Source organism: Pagrus major, chromosome 5 (genome assembly GCF_040436345.1).
Source record: "Pagrus major chromosome 5, Pma_NU_1.0".
Lineage (NCBI taxonomy): Eukaryota > Metazoa > Chordata > Actinopteri > Spariformes > Sparidae > Pagrus > Pagrus major.
Genome location: NC_133219.1, coordinates 26288943 through 26312325, shown reverse-complemented (window position 1 = coordinate 26312325; position 23383 = coordinate 26288943). Strand labels below are relative to the sequence as shown.

Genomic DNA, 23383 nt, shown 5'->3' with positions numbered 1-23383 from the left:
TTGTCCAAGTGAATTGCAAATTCAAACAGAAATATAATCCACAAAGCACTGAAACAGGGCCATGCAACCAGGGACAATGAGGCCATGTTCTCATAATCTTTCTGAGAAATAACGAGTGGGGGAAGTTAAACATATTTCAAGAAACTTTTAACTGGTTATGAAACAGTCTCAGTTTAATAGTGATATCTCTATATGACTTACATAAGGAAATGAGATCATCAGTGAGAAGATTGGCTATTTCTATATAGTCATTACAGTTATATTTAATTCCTGTCACCAGGTAATATTTTGATTTATCCAGGTGTGGTAAGTCATAATAATTCATTATTATTTTTATGGCGATGTGCTAAGGATGAACTGACGAGTGTCACAGCCTGAGGAAAGAAGCTACTCTGTAGTCTGGTGGTACGGTGCTAAAACAAATTTTACTTTGTTTCGCCATCATCATGTAAAGTCATCAATCATACATACAAACAGCTGTGCTTACAAAAGAAAAAAACAGTATTAAAAGTGCCTCTGGCTTTTCCAGCGCAAATGCACATGCTAGCAAGATACCGCTTTTGTAGCCAGAATCAAATTCAGCTATAAGGAACTTTTCATTTTCTATGAAAGTTCCTGCATACATCTTTTTTTCGTCCAGCAATCAAAAGGTCGCTGGAATCCCAGGCTACATGTCGAATTATCCTTGCGCGATACTAAACCCTAAATTGCTCCCGATGAGCAGGTTGGCACCTTGCATGGCAGCCTCTGCCAACAGTGTGTGAATGGGCGAATATGTGTTGTAAAGCGTTTTGAACGGTCAAGTCCATTTAAAATATGCTTACATGATCACAGTGGCATGCTGATGTTTAGAAGGTTTAATATTTTAAAAGCTTACGTACGTAGAAGCTAACATTTGCTAATTAACACTAAACACAAAGTAAAGCTGAGGCTGATGGGAATTTCATTGGATTTGCATGAATTCTGTCACAAACCAAAATATGGGACAAATTGAAATGAAATGAATTAAACTGAACTGAAATGTTGAAAAGCAAGGGACACCAGAGCCATTGCTATTCATCCTGAGATGGACATGAGTGTCTGTACCAAATTTAATGGCAACCTTTTCAATAGTTGACAAGACATTTCACTGACAAATTCAACCTCATCGTGGCACTATATAAAACATCAGGGGATCTTCAAGTTTACAAGCTTTCTTCCGTGAGTGTTTCTACGAAATTTCAGATCAATCAATCCAAAAGTTGTTGAAATATTTAAATCTGGATCAAAGGATTGGACTGACAGACTGACCAACCAACAGATCAATGCTAACCCGAGAGCCACGCTAGGCTAAGGAAAAAAGCATGGCTAAAAACTGAATAAATTAAAAGCAAATGGGATGCGACCGGCCCCGGTTAAGCGGAAGAAAATGGATGGATGGATGGATGGGATTTGGTTTTCTCCACCAGAATTACCTGGCTGTGAACATTAAGATCATCATGTACAATAGTGTGATAAAAAAAGGTACAGCTAGTATACTGTAACTGGACAGTTTACTAATTTAATTTCAATTAGCCAGTTTATTAATACTCTATGATTTCGTTTTTTTAAGCTTTGGAAATGAGTACAATTTTGAGCTTGGTGGGGAAGATTAGGTATAGACACAATAAAATGTTTCATACCTTTTTAGCATAATGACAAACTGAAACTAGTATTAGATTTTTAAAAGTAATGAAAAGTAATGGTAAGTAATTTTTACTTACTTTCAGATTTAGATGCAAAAAAAAAATACATACAATGAGCATCCAATATGATATAATGAGTAATGGATTATGAAGCATTGCTATAAATAAAACCACTAAACTGTGGTTGCTACAATATTAAAATGCTCCTTATTTGTTGAAGCCACAGCAACAGTAACCCAATAGCATAATATACTGTATAGTATATTGTGACACTACATAGTAAATATTACTCCTTTTATATTTTAAGTACATTTTGATGATAATACTAACATACTTTTTCTTGTAAAAAATACTGACACAGGACTTTTTTTTTTCTTGGAGTATCTTTACATTGTGCCATTAGTACTTTTATTCTGATCAATTAAGGAAAAGATCTAATAAATCTTCTGCCACTAGTTTATAACAAATGATACAGAAGACAGAAAGGTACAAAACTATCATGATGTCAGTATGTCAAAACAATCCCAGTAGGTGTGTCTTGTGCATCTACGAGTCCATACACCTTACCTCCTAACTGCCATTGCCTTTATATTTAAAAAATGTTATTATGAATATTGATTATTTGTACTGTAACCACCATTATCTGGGCTTACTACTGAAAGCTGGTAAAGACCATTTCTGTACCCATTATCCATCCTATTACCTCAGTTCATGACTACAAGTAACCAGACGTACTGTTTTTCTGTCACGTATGTAGCACCAAAGTACATGACTACCTGTATTATACAAACAGAGCAGTAAAACGTCATGAGAGTGAAACCAGTAATTAGTAATGTAACTCTCATGCCTCTTATGAGCATGCCCATTTATGGAAACCACTGCCATTTCTGTGTAGTCATACAAAATGACAAAATACTTGTCTAAATCCTCATTACACCAGTGTTTACTGCCACCACACAAAAGGCTATTAAGTTACTACTTTGTGAGAAGTTAAGGGGACTTCCATGATGACATTGTTAACCCATTCATCTGCCTGAGAACTTTGAGGAAGAAAAGGCTTTCGCTAATGTTATGGGACATTCCAGATAGTATCTTTTTCTCCATGTCCCATTCATGAAATATGAGCTGCTTCCCCGAGGCCAGAGACATGATGACCAGCAACAACGAGCAACATTGTAAACTTCTCCAAGATGGCTTTAATTATTGTGCATATTCATGGGACTAAATAGAAATTAATGAAGTGAAATGAGATGAAGCAAAGTCAATTGTAAAACTGCATGTAAAACAAAAATAGCCTCAGCACATGGAGAAAGAGATGTGAGAATCATTCTTTCAGAAGAAAATCACAGTCGTGAAGACTTTGGAACTGACAAAGACCGCTTTGAGACTATCTGCTAGATATCAAAGGGACAATTAGCGCATGACTGCATCCACTGCAATTGTATTTGACAGTCGTATTTTGGTCAGAAATTCTTTAGAGATGCTCATTTGCTGTCATGGCAACCTCTTACTGCAAAAAAAAACAAGAAAACATGAAGTGGAAGAACTCAGTTCCCCTTGGCCCAATAGAGACAGACTACATTCATTCAGACAATGGCAGGATAAAAAAGGAGATGCTCCATAGTCTCTCAGACAGAACACACTATTCAACAGGTATAACTGGCTGTACAAAAACAAAAACAAATCTCCTCCTCCACTCTCAATCATCATTGTGGTCTTCTTTATGTTCTCAGCCCAGACCTTAAGTGCCTTTAATGACACACACAACACACACAACCTGCCAAGTCTCCCCGCCATTCACAAGGCCCATGAGCAAAAAGCAGGAATATTTATCTGTGGTCAGAAAGGAAGTGAATTTAAGATAATTTCTGAAATGTTCCACTGTCAAACCAATCACACATTTCATTGTCTCAATTGGCCTGCAATGAGATAATCACATTAAAGGATTGCACAGACCAGTTCCAGTCCCCTTTAAACACTAGAATGTATTCAATTCACTAAAAATGTACAATGACTATGCTGAATTGTACATCCAGATGGTAGAAGTGAATTATGCACTATTTTGGAGTGAGACAGGTTTTGGTTGGGGATGAGCAACAGGACCTTGTAATGACGTTTCCGAGAAGGAGATTGTTGGATAAACACAAAACTTTTGCTAAATATGAAGTCCTTTCAAGTGACTACTTCAATGTTCCTTTGCAAAACGGCCTTAAAGGATAATTGAGTCTTCAATCAGGACACTGACCATGAGTTGGTGAATGCATTCCTTGAGCAAAAATATCTCTACAGAAAAGGATGAAACGAGACAAAGCAAAGAAAAAAGAAAATGGAATGGAATGGAATTATAATAATGAAGACTAAGCCACCATAAAGGAAACGATAAGCTAAGGAAAAGACAAGGATAAAGGTAACATTAACCAATATTATGCACAACTGCCATTTATTTTCACCTGTCTTCACCCAATATGTGTACTGGAAGACAGAAATACACAATCAGAATCAGAATCAGAATCAGAAAGAGTTTTATTGCCAAGTAGGTTTTCACATACAAGGATTTTACTTTGGTCTCGAAGATGCGTGTGCCATACAGTAAACACTAAACAAAAAACAATAAATAGACAACAAATAGAGGCAGGCGAGACAGACAGAACGAGTGACAACAAAGTGAGAGAGATATGTAGTCACATGTCTCTCATTAGTGCAATGTGACTATATGGTGTAAGAGGTAGGAGTCATTTTTTTCCAGTGTCAGTGTCAGTGGGGGGCCTGGGCATTGTTTGTGAGGCCAGCTGCAGTCGAGAAGAAACTGAGTTTGTGCCTTGAGGTTTCGGTCCTGATGGACCGCAGCCTTCTTGGAGGAGAGTGGTTCAAAGAGCTTATATCCAGGGTGGGAGGGGTCGGCCACAATCCTACCTGCCCACCCCAGGGCCCTGGAGGCATGCAGGTCGTGGAGGGATGGCAGACAGCAGCCAATCACCCTCTCAGCAGAGTGAACGATACGCTGCAGTCTGATGAAATCCAGTCACTGCTCACAAATATCTCAGTATGATCTACATTATTTAATAATCCTAAGGAAATGACTTTGCTCATACCCTGTTCACGTACTTATTTGTTGTTTTGTTTTGTTTTTTTGTTTAAGACCTTACTCTACAGCCTGATCATGTTGTGTGTTTACATCTGCCCATAGTGTTTTAATCTGATTTTTGTCTACTGGTTGTTCCTTATTGACAATCGTCTAAGCTTTCTTATGCATCATGTTCTTTGTGATTTATGGTTCATAAATACTAACACTTCACAGTCTTATTATCCTAATACCTTATTTCAGGTGAACGGCTCCTTTAAGGGGACCCGGAAGTGCTTGGTAAACCGGACGTACAGACTTCTCAATGTGACTTACCTTGGCTAACGTTGTTATGCTCTAATACTGCCGTGTGGTTGTGGTTTTAAGTCAACAACATGTTTCTTACCACCGTCAATTGTGAGTATATTAATCACTGTATGTAGTTATTGGAAGCGTCGGGTACGTGCATATGCAGGGCTGTCTCAAACGTAGCAGTTCGCTAGCGTTATCTTAGCACGCTACATTGTCCATCACTTTGCCTCTACCTGGGTTTTAACTGTTTACATGTTGGTGTCACTTTAAACATAATATGTTCCACATGCTGTTGCGTTTAGCTTTTATTGTTGTTTATTCAGCGGTTAGATTTAGCTAGTGCTAACTAACTGTTAGCATGTTTAGATATACCTTTTTTCCCCCACATAAATATACTCACACGTTACTGGCTACATTGCTAAGCATGAATTCTCTGCTCTTCTTCATTTCCCAGTGGCCAAGGCAAAATCAAAGTAAGTGGAAGCTAATAGAATGATAAAAATGGAAAGGTGTATCTCCAGCAAAAATAATGCCAAATGCCATGAACAGGCAGAAATGCAATCACTGTGATGCTCACTCATGTTGTTTTCCATCAGGACCATCCTGGTGCAGATGGTGAGCGCTGCAGGGACAGGCTACTTCTTCAACACAAAGAGGAACCGTCTCAGAGACAAACTGGTGTTGCGCAAACATGATCCATTTGGTAAGATATGACTGACCAGCTGTTGCACTGCAGATGCCACACTCACACATGCACACTGCATCGAGCCAGGGATTCTCATAGCGGCATCCCAGGCCCCCAGAGGTACTTGAAGGTGTTCGAGGTTGTCCCCAGAAAAAAAGGGGAGTCATTTAATCAAACTATAATTCTATCTGTACATCCCACTATGACATAATGCATGACAGCTTTGTTCTCGAGTTTCATACACTTTACATGATCAAACATCTTATAGCTGAATTCTTATCACAAATCTATGGTTGAATCTGTGTCGGTTTAGGGGTCCTAGAGGTGAAAGGGTGGAAAAACCACCATACTATGCATTTTATCTATACGGGGCGAGGGGACAAACACATATTGGTGGTAACTGTACCAGGATGATGATGTTTTAATGTCACCTGTATATACCTGCATTGTAGCAGGAAGCTGTTTCAGTCCAGATAATTTAAATTAAATCAAAGACTTGGACAAAAACCTCCACAAAGATGTTAAGAAACCTTAAAGGCAGACTTATTTCTGGTTTCAAACTGGCAGACATTAGATTAAAAAGTAGTATTATTAGTAATATTAAATTGTATCAGACAACACATTCAAACATTCAGCATTCAAACTGTTATGTTGAAACTTTTGTTTTTTATTCATTTGTGGTATGCTGTGGAAACCACTGAAGTAGATAACTATATGCGCTAATCTTCATGGACCATGAATCTGGTACGGCCAGGTTATAATGGTATTTTAACATACAGCATAAAACAGTACAGAAGTGTGTGTATATGTATTTGTTCTAATTTCATATGATTCCAGGTGAAATATCATATTGCACTGTAACTGTATGACTCATTCATGCTCATAGGGGCTTTGTGAATGCAAATATATTGATCTCTTTGATAAATGTTTTACCTGCCATGTGATATGAACATTTGGAGTTACTTAAAGTAAGCAAATTGTTGACACCAATTCCAGTAAATTAGTCTTACAAAAAGGGACTGTCTAAATCATATCAGCTAAAAGCTCAAGCACTTCATGTGCCACCCATTCTCCTTTACATTGTTTGTAAAAAACATTCTTTTTATTTCTTCCAGACACTGACTTCTCTTTAAAATCTGCTCTCTGTCTTTGCAGTGAACAAGCACGTCCTGTTCATCGAGAAGAAGAAGATCAGATCGATTTAAGAATGCACCAAAATATATGGACAACATAAACCTGCTGGGTTTAAACGGACTATTTTTATTGTCATGGATTGTACAAGGTGTTTCATCAGTCAACACTTCTGCTTGTCTGACTGACATGTTTTCAGAGGATTTCTTCTTGGAGCTGTCAAAAGGCCTCTACTCGTTCCAGTGCACCAGTTCAGCATGATGCAAACCTCGACCAAGCTTCAAGAAATTCTTTATTACCACCCTTTTAGGCAAACTACTACTCATGTGTTTGCATGTAATTTATTGGGGCCACCACAACTGTCTTGATCTTAAGTCATGGAATAACATGTTGAAGTGCTATTAAAGAGTTCAATCTAGTGTCAACGATTATGGTTCAGTGCAACTTTATATTTAAATTGGGCACCTGTAACTAAACCATTTGTGAAATATGATCTATTTGGGGAAATTAAATGAATTATATGCTGTACACGCTCAGTGTCAAGATCAATTATTAAACTACTGATTAAGAAAGATTTACAAAAATGAATACTGGTCACTTAGTAGGTTGTGCCTAAGTGAAGATAAACCTATTCATGTAACCATTACATTGACAATCCTCAGGGTTTTTAAATTTTTTTTAAAAGCAGCTCATTTCATTAGTTGTAATCACAGGTCAGTAAGACTTCTGCTCTCAGAACAGTTCAGCTGGTAGCTCCTTCCTGAAGGGGTAAGACGTCTGTGTGCCTACAGCCTGTACACTCACTCCTGCCACCTGATTGGCTCTGCGGGCCATCTCCTCTAGAGGCATTGTGGGATAATGAGCCATGTAAAATGCCAGTGCTCCAATGAAGCTGTCTCCGGCACCCTGTGAAGAAACAATATTAAAACAACGCTTTATTAAATTTCACCTGTGGTTCAAACAGGTCCACTGTGTAATTGTACAGCCCAGGGCCCACTCAGCAGAATCATAAAGTTAAGTGTATGTGAGGAACATTAAAAAAACAAGTGTTGAATCCATGTACAAACAGTATGACTGATCTGAGTCATTGTTTCAAATGTTCGATTCTGCATTTTGAAGAGTAGAACAACATACACTATATGACAATAGGGGATGGTTAATTCAATGAAGTGTCAACAGTAGAGGGTGCTGTGGCATTTGTCAGCTGTTTCTCAAGTCTTGTGTTGCTGCCTGAAGTCTCTACTTTTAAATGAGTTACTGAGGATGTGCAAGTGTGTCTCAGTCAGCGCTTTCAGATAAACATCAGTATGATGGGCATTAATTATGGTCAAACATACCTTTTCATTACACCTGCAGAGTGATGAATTGGATTGATAGACTCATAAAACATCTTAAATGTAAAATGTTTACATGGCATTAGGGCTGCACAATATAGAAAAAAAACATTTTGCAATTATTTTTGACAGATATTACACTTGCCATATATGTGGGAATGATCATGTTTGCATCACTGAAAAAACTAAATGATGATGATGTGACATTTGTTGGGTTCTGTAGCAAACAAGAACAAGATTTGTGGGCCAGCACATCTCACATTTTACCATTATCAAAAAATTGCTGTGTGTGTATGTATATATGTACATATATGTATATATACATATATGTGTATATGTATATATATATATAAACATATGTATATATATACATATATATGTACATATATATATAAGTCCTAGTGTGCATTATTAAGAGCATTATTATCTGTTCAAGTGACTGATGGATTTGAAAACAGACTGCTACTTAGGACATAATTTGAAATTTTCTCTGAAACAACATTCTAATCAAAGACTGAAAAGCAAACAAACAAAAAAACAGCTCTAAATGTAGCAATTGCCTTTCAAAGTCAGCTGAATAACACATGGCTGCACCATAACTGCCAACAGCTCTGGTTTTGGCTATCTTTAAACAGATAAATCATCCATTTTTCCTCCTCATCTATTGATAGATATGGAATGTGCCGTCTACGCCCTGGAGGGGGTTGGCTGGAACGGGCTGCCGGGGGGTGGAAGGCCTTGCTGATGGGAAATGGCACAATGGTATGTGGCGACACGCTCATGTTTAACCACAAATGGCCCCCCGACGCTGGTTCTCACAAGCGCGCTCCATTACTCATCACTGTGGCTCTCAAAAGAGTTCATTGCACTCTTTCTCCTCTGCGCACCTCTGTAAACCCCCTCCCCTCCCAACAACCCGCACCCTCCAACCTCAAAGTAACCCTTATGTGCTGGTTGTGCTGGGATGATTCAGCGACATGGGGTGAAAAAAAAAAACCCTAACCTCAACCCTGTTCCCAGCTGGGCAGATAAGGCTGTGCCCTGTGACTGACAGCACACCATGAACAGAGAGGGCTATAGTAACCAGGGCAGCTGGAGGGCACAGCCCAGACAACATGGATTTTGTCACAAAGCACCTAAAGCATTCTTTGATGAACCCAATGATAGATTCGAGCAATGTAGGCAGAAAAAAAAGGTTCAGATTTGACATTTGAAAGGTCATTATTGCACCCCTCCCCCATCACCCGGTGCATGCCACTGGTGTGACTCCTGGACTGGAGAGATGCTGGAAAGAGTGAGATCAGAGCTCAAACATTTCACAGGCCGGGTGGATTTCCATCTTTAAAGCCGTCGTGTGTTTATGTCTCCTGTCTGGTAGCTGGGCTGGGCTACAACACAGCCAGCGTTTGGAAACAAGGCTCTGGTGAAGCAGTCCCACTGGTTTAGCTCTGGCCTGTCTCCCAGCTCACACGTTGCGGTTGAAATGGTGGTACCAGTCTTGAGTGGGGGTTGATGCTTGGGAACTGATGACCAAATGGAGCCCAGTGCAGTGAGGGGGCAGTTTCAATAACCACATTAGGTAATAGAAGACAAAGCATTTTGGTCTTTAGAGTCATGGAGATATATCATTCTTTTTCGCACAGGCCTCTTCGTTTTTCTTTTACGTTTTCAACCAACAGTCAACTAATCTATGACCAAATCCCTGCAAGCAAACACCTTTGTCTGATCAGACTACAATGGGTGAGGCTGAGACAGGTTTCTGAAAGCTAATACTGGTATTAAGGGCTAAACTTGTGGTGACAGTTAAAATCTGACTAATGTCTTCTTAACAATAGAATGAAAATATTAATTATTATTAAATCAGGGTGGGAAAAAAGAGACACAGTGTTAATGTAATTATAGAATTTCATATGATGACATTTCTTGAATTTTGAGGCTATTTAAATAACCTGACTGTCGTAGTACGGGCCCATTCCAAACACTGTTATTGGTGATTTCCAAATTCAAACAAACAAACAAAAACATACAAACCTAAAAAAAATAAATAAAAAAATAGTATTCTTAACTGCATATTTATTTTTTTTACTTTGAAAACCTAAATTCCCCTCTTTGAAATGTTGGGAAGGTAATTTCAAGTAGTGCAATTTCAAAAGCCTGAAAACATATGTTTCATATTCTCAGATACAATATTCAAGTGTCCAGCATTCAAAAAATATATATTGACCTTGACTCAATTAGTCATTTGTTGATCTGAAAATTCAAGTGCAAAAAAAAAAATCAAATTCCTTAAACTGGAATTGTACTAAAATGTAAATTAAAATTCAAACTTGAACATGAACTTAAACAAAATAACAAATTCAGACAAATGGTTTTCAAAGTAAAAATATTTAAATGGAATAAATCCAGTGATACTTAAATTTCAACATCAAGTATTCAGTAGTTATTAAATTCTATATAATTAGGAATGTATTACATCTAATCATATAAAATTATAAATATATGTCTTATAATGTCCTGTCTTTGCTTCCATACCATACCATTACATTTCTGTCCAGAGCAGTAAGTAAGTATATGCTGTAATCAATGCGTGCTTATTTCCTGCAAAGCGTAGCTGTGAGATGAGTCTACATAACCAATTTCCTAATCCTGAATTAACAATTAATATTTCGCACAATTCATACCCCAAAATTGTGCGTTTGCTTTGTTAAATGTGTGTTATGTGTTATGTGTTAAACCTGCAAAGCCTGATTTTTGCCTATACAACACTTTTTGTCTTTTTTGTCTATTATATGTCTCTATATTCTAAGTTGATGTGGTGAACTTGTTAGCAAGGTTGCCTATATACTTTACATAAAGAAGATACAAAAATAAATAAATAAATAATAGGCAATATCATCTTTTTAGCTCTGTTTTAGTCTCTAATAACAGCTGTCTGGAAATAATGCTTATGAAAGCAGTAAGACAGAAGCTTAACAGTGAAGTTGTGGGTTGTAAACCGACACAAAGAGTTAAAAGATGCTAAAACACTCATTGTTAATGTAAAAACTAAAAATACTGATTATAGCAGGGACTCTCATTTTCTATTAAGCCAGCTCACATCTAAGTAAGCAGTAATGAAACGGGACTTCACTGTTCCAATCTAAACTTGAGGTCACTTGACTGTACGAGCCACCCTCCAACCTTCCTACTGTCTTACTAACAACGTCCCCCTTCCCTGAGACTGGCATGTGACGCTACTGGATCTAGTGAATGAAGTTCAACCAGGCTGACAAGCGCTACCCCCTTCAGCCCCGCCACCACTGCCCTCAACACAGTTTGGTGAAGGTTAGATCTGGAGGCCTGTCAGTCAAGTGACACAAGTGCTTGCCACGGATGAGCCTTGATGCTCTTACTGGTCGGCTCCGTCCGCTGTGTGTTGATCTTTGTGTTGATCCTCTGCCTGTTCTCCTCTGGTGCTCACAATGAAGTTAGAAATTAGGATGGCAGGTATGTCTATGAGAAGCTTACCAAATTAACAAAGTATGGTTTAGGAAGTTCTCTCCAGTTTGAGTTGGAGTTTTGTGTCACACTCTGGTAGAGCTGCTACAATTAGATGATTGATTGATCTAAAAAAAATTTGTTAAATCGTTTCAGTCATTTTTAAAGCAAAAAAGTCAAGTATTTGCTGGTTCCAGCTTCTTAAATGTAAGGATTTGCTGCTTGCTTTTCTTTATCATTTATGACAGTGACTGAAGAGTCTTTGGGTTTCGGACTGGTGGTTGGACAAATGAAGCAACTTGGGGACCTCCCTATGGGTTCTGGGGAATTGTGATGAGCATTATTTTTTGCATTTCACAATTTTTTTACCTTAAAGACTAAATGATTAATCATGAAGATGACTGTCAGATTAATCAGCAACAAAATGAATTGTTATTTGCAGCCTTACACTGTAACAAAAGCATGCGATCAGAGAAACAGTGAACGTGTCTGCTTTGTGTGAATTAAACTACTTCCAAAAATCTCCCTTGAATGTTTATAGTTTAGGTTGAGTTTAATTAAATCCATCAAAAGCGTCCCCCCCCCAATTAAGATTAAAATACTTTTCCGTTGAAGTGACTCATCTTCGGTTGATTAAACAGAACAGTGACAAACCTGTAGCCACTGAAAGCTTTCCATCTGCTGTTGGAAACACTTCTGTATCTGGTAATCTTTCACCGAATAAAATCCTGGGAAGTGACCTTTTTTTAATGCTTCTGACAGCAGCATGAGTGGTGTGTGTTAAGAATAAATAGAAGAAAAAAAAACGGAATACTTAACACAAGCAGCAGTAGCCGCCATGGCTGTACAGACAAACAAAGGCGCGCATACAGAAACTCAGAAGTCCATCAACAGAAAATCCAAGGACAAAGACAACAGCAGCGCCCACACGCTTTGATTGACAGGTGATCTTTGTAAAGTGCAGTGCAGAATAAGCGCTAAGCACCAAAGACAACAAAAAACAAACAGAACCTATAGAAAATGCAGATCTCATAAAGAGCTTCACACTGCACATCATTCATGTTACAGTCTGCTGCGCACACTCCTGAGCCTCCAGAACCTGTGACTGTACTTCTCACCCAGAGGCCTCCTGCAATCTTGACTCCCACCCTGATATGACAGATGGAGCTGTGTGCCGTTAACTCCTGAAGCTGTCGGCCTTTGTCAATGAAAGGCACCCCAGGGAGAGCGAAGACCAACTGAGGGGCAGCGATGACTCACATCGGCTTCCACGTCCGGAAGCTTCCAGTAAGACTCGCAAACAGCCTGGGTCGGCTCGTTTGAAGTGACGGGGGAGGAAGATTCAGAGATCAGAAACACATTTAATTGGACCAATTAGGCCTCTCACATCTTTGATCCATCCGCACTGCTTTGTCTTAGTCCTCTTTCACTCTTTTGTGTGGAACACTGAGCGACATGACTGCGCTGGCAGAGGACCGGCCTAACATCTGGGCCGCTGAACAGCAGCTGCTGTGGCATGTGCAGTCCATTAGAACATGGTGATGTGGCAGTTTTTCTCATTGTGTCATGCTGACCCACAGTTTGGAGGGCTGAGGAATGTGCTGCTCAGGAGGTATTCACTTACCTTTGGCTTCCAGGAAGGAATCGTGCAATTGGTCCTCACATGTCTCCAGTCATAGGAGAAGACTGGGAATAATTTGACTGTCCAGACCCACCATACAGCTGTAATGTCTGGTTTAGACAGCTCTGTCTACCTTTCGCCCTACACAGTGGACCTCCCTGAGCAATGGAAACTAAGGCCACCCAAGTCCTGTTGGGGCTAGAAGGCACTGAGTGTGTGTGTGTTTGTGTGTGTGTGCTACAGCCTCATCTAACTGTCCACACATACAGCCAATGCTCTGATCTCAGTGAGGGAAGCCTGTACTCAATTTAAGACAAAAGAGAGCCAAATGGGTGAAGGGGGAGGGATAGGGGAGATCCACAGTAGATGAGTGGATTTGCTTTGTCATCCAGATTCCCGACCCTGACTCAGCTAGTGTCAACAGAAAGCTACATGCTGTAGCAGCCAGATCATTAACCAAGCTAGATCAACCAAAGAGAAATATTCCTTCTGGGACAAGTTGCAACAAAGTGATGAAATGCACCAAATAAGAATGGTAGAAGGTAGTTGTCGGTCGTGGCACCCATGGTGTACAACTGAACAGCAGCCTCACCAAAATAGTGAGAAACCGCAAGTGACTCACTGTGTTGATATCGAAGAATCGCAGTCGAGAAATGCAGCTTCATTTAACAGTCCAATCCTAGCTAAGAAGAAATCCTGCTGTTGACAAGCTCGGAGCCAGTCTTTCAAAAACATTTCTGTCACTACTGCTAATGAGATGAAAACACACATACAATAATCAAAGCTGTAACAACACGAGGTAATCATAACCACAGAGGTTACCAGAACAGGCTCAGAGAAGTGAATAATGATCTTGATAACAACCTGTTGTTTTTTCCTCTAGCCAGCGAAAAAAAAAAAAAAAGAAAGGCCTTACTGGAAGAGGGATTATGATGTCCAAAAGAGTTAAACACTCCAGAATTTATGGGCCTATCAAAGAACAGAAAAGGGGAGGTAGGGTGAGAGAGCGTGTGTCTGTGTGCAAGGGGGGACATGCAGCAGGCCCGACCACAGCTTTCTGCTGACTGATGCAGGCCCAAGAGGTGAGTCATGGGAGAGGAAGGGGGGAGAATAGGGGTGCTGGGTAAGTTCTCCTGAGGGCTGAAGCTGGTGAATAAGGTAAGTTATTCATGTATGCTTGGAAATGTGTGGGCATGGAGGAGGTCGCACAGCGTTCAAGAGAGCGAGACCTTTGTTCTTGAAGTGCAAAAGTGACAAAGGCTGCTGTTCAGTTCAGCTGCAGGTCTTTTCAAGTGTGTCTGAAAACACACCGTATCACTGCTGCTCCTGTCTATCTGCCTCACACACTCCACACTCACGTTTTACTGCCTTTCTTCTAAGCTTTTTCCTCAGTTCCACAATATCTGATGTGGGTTTCATGTAAAACTATGACTGCATCACTTACTGTGCAGCATGATGAACATCATTTGGAAATTATAGCATAATGAAAGTACCTAGGGGAACTACTTAGTAGAAGAATCCATTACACAAACAATTAAAAGGCTTTAATCAAAGTGGGTACGCACAAAGAGGTGATTAACACCTCAGTGCGATGACGTATTTGCACAGTAGAAAACATGCCGCACAAACAGCTCAGAGACAGGAAACGCAAGCATCTAGCCGAGGCTCTTGTGACGAAAACAAGCCGCAGAGGCCGGTGTGAAATGAGTCAAGCGACGCTGGCCTCTTTAAAAGATTAGAATCAGGGAGGGGAAACAGCCGCTGGTCACCACATCCCCACTGATCTTAAAGTGTTCCACTTGAGCAACAGGCAGATCTGTAGCTCCACTGGAGCTCAGAGTAGCAGGAGTTCATTGGACTGTGATGAATGGGCGGGTGAGAAGTTACGTGTGACGATGATTTGTTATGGAACAGAGGATTTCCTGTGACAAATATTTGTTCCTCAGTTGTTACTGTAAAGAACACTTTTATAAGAAATTCCTTTCAGTGCCTATGCTGTGTGGAGTGGGCTGGTTTACATTTCCATTGAAAATATTTTTCCTTTTCACTAATATGGAGCGTGCTGTCACCTTCTTCTCAGTCTCAGTGATTTCTGGTTTCAAGGTATGTTTAGGTATGAAATCTGATGGTACACTGTGTTCAGTTGCTTAATTATGGTATTGAATTATACTATATTAGTGTTATTAAATATATAGTAATATATATATTTCAATATTTCAAGTTTCATGTCTATCAGGACAAAAAAACATTTTGTGAAAATGTAATAAAGTATTTCTTCAACCAAGAAACAACCCTTGCCTTAATTTCCTTCGCACCTCAAAATTATATAGCATATTTTTAGAAATATATAAAATAGTAAAAATACTATTAACACACACACACACATCCTTGTTTAAGCTTCTGTGGAAATAAAATTTAAAAAATCATTTAAAAAAATCATAATATAAATAGCTGTTCATGCTGTTTTAGTTTTTGCAAGATAAAAGTAATCATAATCTCAGCATGACAGGCAGAATGACACTTTGTGCAGGAAGTTAATCCATTTAGGGAACTTGGGATCGTAGTCCATTTTGCATCTTATCAATGCAATACAACAGGTGCTTGCTTTTGGCCGGAGCCCCGCCATTATGTTTCAGTTTTGGCCCTCCAAGGTAAAAAGCAGGCTTGGTGAGTAATGGAATACATGTAATGGGATCATATAATCAGGATATTAAGAAAAGGTAACTGTGTTCTGGTAAAGTTACTGGAAAAAAAAAAGTAATTCGATCACAGATACACTTAAAAGAGGATTACTACCAGGATTACAATTTTAATATAAAGAATGATATACTAGTCTGTCAACATGCACACATGACATCACTCACCCATGTTAACAGCTTCCAAACCCCTGAAACTATTGCTGTCCTATCTTATCCACTAGGTGGGTCCGGGGGAAGAAAATTTTGAACATTTGCAATCTAAATGAATTAATCTGGTGCACTTTGAGAGTATCAATCACGTATCACATCAAGAAGTTGGAATGACAATTTCAAGGTTTTTAATAATGAAATATGAGCAGTTCACCAAAAAAATGAAAATTTGATCATCAGTTACTATAAAATTGTAGTTGATTTGCAGCATTTTTAACAATGATTTGCTCCATAACTGAAAAACTAACATTCTTGCATTGACTCCAATTGTTAAAGGGATAGTTCAACATTTTGGCAAATTCGCCAAAATGTTGAACTATCCTTTTAACATGAGATCAACATTCAAAATGCTGTCAAAGATTCTGTTTCTGAGAGAGAAATCTGATATTTCCCAAACATCATCTACCATGACTCCAACATTTTGTCAAATTTACATTCATAGAAAAGGTGGCCTTTTTTAGCTTTTCAGCCAGCTGTCTCTTGAACTCGGGGGCAAGGCCGTGTGTGTTTAAGTAACTAGCGTGGTTGTTGGAAACCGATAATTTAGCCAACGCATTTTTGTCTTCCGCTAACTTCTTGCACAGCTCCACAAGTGGCCGGGCCATTGTGAACGAGAGATTGTGTTCAGCTATAAACGCAGTCATACGAATTTTCTGTTCACACACACGGTCGGTCATAGATGTTGCTGTGGTACCTGTAGCCATCGCTCCCGGTAAGGTCGATGTGTGGGAGAGAGCACGCACGGACGCTATGTGATGCTATGTGACGCTATGTGACGCTATGTGACCCGGGTCTGAAGCATGACGAGCTAATACTTTTTTCCCGCTGCTGCCATACACTAGTTTTCTGGAGCACGGTGCACAAAAACAAGCTCCTGGCTCCTTCAGTTTTTGACACCAGCTACCATGAGGCTTTCCATCTGCTCCGGCCTCCTCTATCCAACCCCAGCACCACTTATTTTTCACTCCCGCTTCCCGTCTCGAGGTTTCTTCGCCTGGTTTAATATACCTGGCATCCATGCTAGCAGTATACAGTAAACCAGCTCCTCACCGCTCACTAACGTTGTCCGAGGTGCCTGAAAACTTAAGGCCTGCCCTACTCTGCCTCTGATTGGCTAGAACTCCTTGGTTACCTTGAGTACCATTGGTAGTTGGAACTATCACTTTAAACGACTGGTTACAGTTTGTTTTTTTATCATGTTGCTGTGGCAACATGATTAAAAAAAAAAAAAAAAAAAACTTCACCAAAATATTCCTATGCCGGATTTCTGTCACCGTGCCAGAGGTCTTCAAGCCCTGAGTATATATGTGTCATGCTTACCGTGGTGTCCACTGCTGTCACCGCAGGAGTTGGAACATGTTTTGAGAAAGACTCCTGTGCCTTGAGCACCACACAGCCTAGGGGTCCCAAAGTGACGATGACTGACCCACAGCCTCGCTTCAGCAGCTCCTGACCGGCCCTGTGTGCTTCCTCCACATTAGCTACCGAGGAACCAGTCAGCAGCTCAGTCTGTATGGAGACACAGTATCAGAGGAGCAGAGGTAAAACATTCACCACTGTGTAATCACTGTATAATCACATACATAACACAATCATTTAGCATCAGATGATACTAGGACACTATTTTTTCTAAACCAGTTTATTTTTCTTTTCTAGGTCAGGGAGCCAAGCTAATCAGAGGTTAGGAATTAAAATTAAAGATGGGGCAAAACCAGCTCCAGTGTGGGATACTGGGAGGATAAATAAGGAACTGCATTATGGAAAATCCCCAAGGCAAAAACCCAAGGACTGTGTGTAACGTGACATATCAATGCCTTAAGCTTTTGCCTTTTAAAAAGAATCAAAATACAAAGCCTGTTTTGTCTGAAAACACTTCAGTACATCATAACCATTTAATATGGCCCTAATTAGTAGCGTTTTACGAGGTTTTTGCTTACTTGCTATACTTTACTGTTTCATATTAACAGTTTTGGGATGAGTCAGCTCTTAATTACACACTGACCGTGGTCAGACAGGCTCATAAAACACATTCAGTCTGTTAAGGATTTGCTGGATCCGTCAGCAGTCTGTGGGCCAAGCGTTTTCAAAGAGTAGATCCTCTGACGACGCTGCTTCATCTGGCTCCAAAATGAGTAAACAGTGACAGAGCAGGACTCCACAGCTGATGTTTGGGGAACTTCAAGGAAAATCAGAACCACAGAAGCTCTCTACAGAGTGAGTGGCACCCACGATACAGATGAGCCACAACATTATTCTCTGGTGTTTAAAGGCAGCTGGAGGCTGATCTGCAAGCATAACTGAGGCTTTAGAGAGAAATGCATGTGACACCAATCCTTATGGGATTAAATACTATCACATACTGTATCAAAATTATACTTTTTTTTTTCTCTTTAAATATTTCTACTATTCATGCCAGTTTTTATTGACTGAAATTACTTGAACAGACCTGCTTGGCCAGCAATCCACCCCATCCACAGCCAAAATAGCCTTTGGCTGCATTTTCACGAGCTTCAAGTGTCCTAAACTGACTTGCTAAATTCTTTTCTTTAAACAAAGAATGCTTTCCTTACAAAAGAGTCCAAAACACTAAATTCCTCAAAATATAGAAGAAGAAGAAGAACAAGAACAAGAAGAAGAACAAGAACAAGAACAAGAAGAACAAGAAGAACAAGAATAATGTTAAGGAATTAGTGACTATGCCCCTCTGCCAAATGTTAACTTTTAATTTAAGTGCAATTTTTGTTGACAGAGCCTGAGATACTATGTCATTTATTGCTTGTGTTGTGTGGTTTTATTATATTTGTTTTGTTTATCTTGGATATTTCATTTATTTTACATTCCAATTCCAATGTTTGAATATTATTACAAAATAAGTTCATTACTCTTTGAAACTGTGAACTTGCATTATTATACTATTACATTATCATGATATCAATGGCATAAAATGGTCTGAAAGGGACAATAATATCGTTTATAGCAATTATTTTTGGGACCGATATATCGTCCAACAAAAGTAGTTTTTGTGACAGGCCTAACAAGGCCAAGTTTCAGTGATTATTACTATGAAATGTGTCGCCAAGCATTTCTCTTTTTTTTCCAAATGAGCAGCAATGAACATAATTGCTAATGCCTTTACCATCACTGCTGTGTATCTTAAATAGTGATAAAAAAGGAAACAGAAATGCAGCAGCTTTCCTTTTTATCACTGTCATAGTGCAAACTTTGCTTTAATGTTCTATGCTTTTCAGAATGACTGTATTTGAGATAATTATCAATCTATTATATTATAAATAATATTAGTATTATTTGTTGTATCCTTTCAGTTTTGCAAATTGAAACAATAACCTCCACACACAGACTGACAGACATAGCCCTCCACACACACTCAATTAGGAATGTTAATGTTTAATCATTAATCGATGAATGGGAGTTAAGAATTTAACCAATAAAAATTGTATTAACCATCAAATACATCAGAAAGTGTCTTGTCACATATTACAAATACTTGTAATGTCAGCCATTTAGTGGCCTAAATATAGGTTGGATTTTGTTGAATGGCAACAGACAGGAGCACTGTAATCAAAATGAATTCATTACTTTGTGTTATTTAGTTTATCATTCAAGTAACTTGTGTTCACTTTATCTGCTCTTTTAACTCCTAATGTAGCTTACTCTGATTTTGCATTGAACATAAATCATGTCAGTAGTTAAAACTGTTTTCTAACGGGAAAACCTCCAACAAATTTCATATATATTTAATGATTAACCCACAATCGTTTGTTAACGCAGTTGACTTTCAATTAAAGACATTGCTTAAATTTGGTATATCTATTTCTGCTCCAGGTAATGTATGAAATTGTGTGTTACGTTTGTTGTTTTTGTTCTCAAAACTCATTGCAAACTTGCGTGGACGTTGACTCAAGTTTGCTTGTTATTCACTTGTCATCTCTGTGTACTGTATCACACAAGTATTCAATCACTGTATTGCAATAATTTCTTCAACTTTTATCCTACTTTAAGTGTTAAAAAACCTGTAAAGTGACAAACAGTGTTCGTAACTACAAAAAAGGATCTTAGGGTGGACTTCCACTTTAATTTGCTGTAGTAAATTTCGACAGCACTACATAATCACCTTGCCTCACCAGAAATAGCAGCAGGATGGAAAACATACAGGCATTAAAAAACTCACAATACATTTCTGGTTACTTTATGCTGCTATCATGAGATCCCCTTCAGATCTGTGGATGATAAAAATGTGGATCCATGTTGGCACGTGAGCTCCTCAGGTGGACATCAAAGATAAGTTCCCTAACTAGAAAGCACTTCAGCGTAGCATGTGGGCTGAGGATCAAAGTAGGCCTGCACTTTGTCATCCTTAAGCCCCCCACCTACCCCCAACCCCTCTACCCCTCAGCCTTAGCATGGTACAGTGAGACCACACACAAACACACAACGCACACACACAGTAGAGAATGTGTGCCAGCTCTAACCCCACATGGGAGGGTCACAGCGCGGCTCACGCTAGCGTGAACAGGGGTCTGAGGATCTGATCCCCCCTCCATGCTTTTGTGATCTGTCAAAGTGAACAATGACCTTGGACAGTTCAAAAATAAACCGCAGAGTGTATCAGTGCTTTTAGAGCCCGCAGCCACCCCGGTGCTGTCGGATGCCAAGAGAGAAAAAGAGCCGTTTTGTTAGTCATCAGCTTCACACCAGGGCAGGGAATCAATCTACCTCCCTCTGTGCACAAGAATATGAGAAAGTTGAATTATGTCTCTCTCGCTGTCTGTGTGTGTGTGCTTATCACACACACACACACACACACACACACACACACACACACACACACACACACACACACACACACACACACACAGTGAGCACCTATTTTTTAAAGCATATGCAGTATAAAGCTGTTGACATGGTGGGTGTATTTGCAAGAATGTATATGTTTAGGCATATCGCCAGAGGGTGGAGATAATATGCTGTTATTACAGTAATTTTGTGTATTTATATATTTGACTGAGAGTTTTTCACTTTTGCTTTACACAGTGTTTAGATTTGAAATTCAAGTGCTTTCTCAAAGTATCTCTTTTTATTGACAGGATGTCTAACTCTTGTTACTGTAAATCATTTTATTTTATATTAGTATACAGTATATAGAGGATTAGTACGATTGGATCCAAGCCTTTTATACGTTGCATTGCAACGTCGCATTACAACACAAATTATTGGAGTAGGAACATGTGCAGGGTAATTTGAATTTTTTCATGTTTTGTCAAGATCTACACTTAAAAATGTACAACCATTTAAAACCACCCATAACTGCTTAATCATAGTTTAAACTCACCAGATCTAGGATACACTTCAAAGTGTACTCACTCATAGATACCAGCCACTTAAATATGCCTGACTGAGAAATTAACGAAAATGTCAAAAACCACCGTATCTCGCAACGTTAATGAAATTGAAAAGAAAAATCCTGGATCCATCCCTTTAGCCGGGTCAACACCAAAAATGAATGGGGTCTATTCTGGGCTGAGACCCATTCTCCATCCAGTTTCGTGGAAATCCGTTCAGTAGTCAAACAAATCGACCAACCAACCAACCAGCCAACAAACATGACACAGGTGAAAACCCAACCTATTTGGCAGAGAAAAAAACAAAAACATTCAGTGATACCAATATACATATATAAACACTGATCAACCACAACATTACAACTGACAGGTGATGTGAATGAGACTGATCATCTCGTTGAAATGCAATGTTCTGCTGGGAAACCTTGGGTCACGGCATTCTGTTGTGGACCAAGTACACCCCCTCACAATGAGGCAGTGATGGCAGTGCCCACCCACAGCAGGACAATGCGCCCTGACACGCTACAAAAACTTCTCAGTTACAGCTTGAGGAATACATCAAAGAGCCCAAGGTGTTGACCAGGCCCCCCAAATTCCCCAGATCCCAATCCAATCGAGCATCTGTGGGACTTGCTAGAACTGAAAAAGTCCTAGAACTCAATGGAGGCCCCACCCTCCAACATACAGTACCCAAAGGATCCACAACAAAAATCCAGGTGCCAGACACCGTAAGATGACCCCAGAGGTCTTATGACCATGTTTTGACGGGTCAGAACTGTTTTGGCTGCACAAGGGGAACCTGCACAAAATTAAGTAGGTGCTTTTAATGTTGTGGCTGATCAATGTATAATCTATTTCTATCTCTATATCTATGGTTTGCAATAAAGTAGCATTCTGAATAAGCTAATTAATGAGCATTTTCTGCCTCCGGCTGCTGACTTCACATTAGCTGCTGAGGCCCAGTGGTACAGTAGTTGTTAGTGCCAGCCACCATAAAGTATGGTCATTTTAATATTACACTACTGGATATTAGTTAGGAAATGTGTTGCATTATTTTTGGGGACCACAAAACACAATATAAAAATTCAGATATGACACAGAATAAACAATCAAGTGAAACACTAAAATATCACAATATCCCTTACTAATTTTCCGTAGTGTAAACTAAATTATCCAGCAGGCCTCTGTGGTAAGTAACACTGATATTACTGTTATACATACATTTTAAGTGGGAATCTACTTTAAGACCCCATTAATTAATGCTTTGACTACAGCTTTTGTTTTTTTCGTAAATAAAAAATAATAACATTTTTAAAAGCCTATTTGCAAGAACAGGGATTCTTAAAAAGAGAATCAAGGCCCACTGCCTAGTTGAAACAAGTATTAAATGACTTTAACCATGGCTACATGGTTTAAAACAAGAACAGTCAGTCACAACAATCAACTGCATCACCACCAGACTTCCTCAGGGTCAAACAATCACACACAAGCATGCAAATCAAGCATGCTATCATTTGTGCAGCAACATCCGGCTCACTTATTACACCTGGAACGATGAACATTGCGTCAAATATCACATTAACGAAAACTTGCACACACATTGATGATCTTCAAATGTGTAAAGAGATCTCAACCAGAAAAAAAAACATACCAAGGTAAGAAAGAGTGTGCGGTCAACATGTTACCGTCTTGTTTTTAATCATGTAGCTCTGATATAAAAAAGGTTTTTTGTACTTAAATGAGCGTCTTAAGCATCCCTCTATTTTTGGGAAGGAATCCATTTTTCTTCTCGTATGCCCACCTGTGTATCAGGAGCAGCTGTTGTCCTT

At 39.2% G+C, this 23383-nt stretch overlaps 2 protein-coding genes across 3 annotated transcripts in view; one reads left to right on the top strand and one right to left on the bottom strand.

Moving 5' to 3' along the window:
• The first annotated feature begins 5031 nt into the window (after positions 1-5031).
• On the top strand, positions 5032-7381 carry mrpl33 (mitochondrial ribosomal protein L33). The gene is made up of 4 exons (XM_073465501.1): positions 5032-5142; positions 5492-5510; positions 5634-5740; positions 6878-7381. Exons 1-4 carry the CDS (start codon positions 5121-5123, stop codon positions 6925-6927), a joined length of 198 nt encoding a protein of 65 aa, XP_073321602.1. The 5' UTR covers positions 5032-5120; the 3' UTR covers positions 6928-7381.
• rbks (ribokinase) overlaps positions 6963-23383 on the bottom strand; it is a 45047-nt gene continuing 28626 nt past the window's right edge. The window contains exons 8-9 of one of the 2 annotated variants that reach the window (XM_073465499.1): positions 17515-17703; positions 6963-7759 (exon numbers count right to left, since the gene is read on the bottom strand). In XM_073465499.1, the coding sequence (XP_073321600.1) occupies positions 7586-7759; positions 17515-17703 (363 nt within the window). In that variant the 3' untranslated portion in view covers positions 6963-7585. The remainder of the gene's footprint in view (positions 7760-17514; positions 17704-23383) is intronic. The other variant, XM_073465500.1, reaches the window with a different exon arrangement.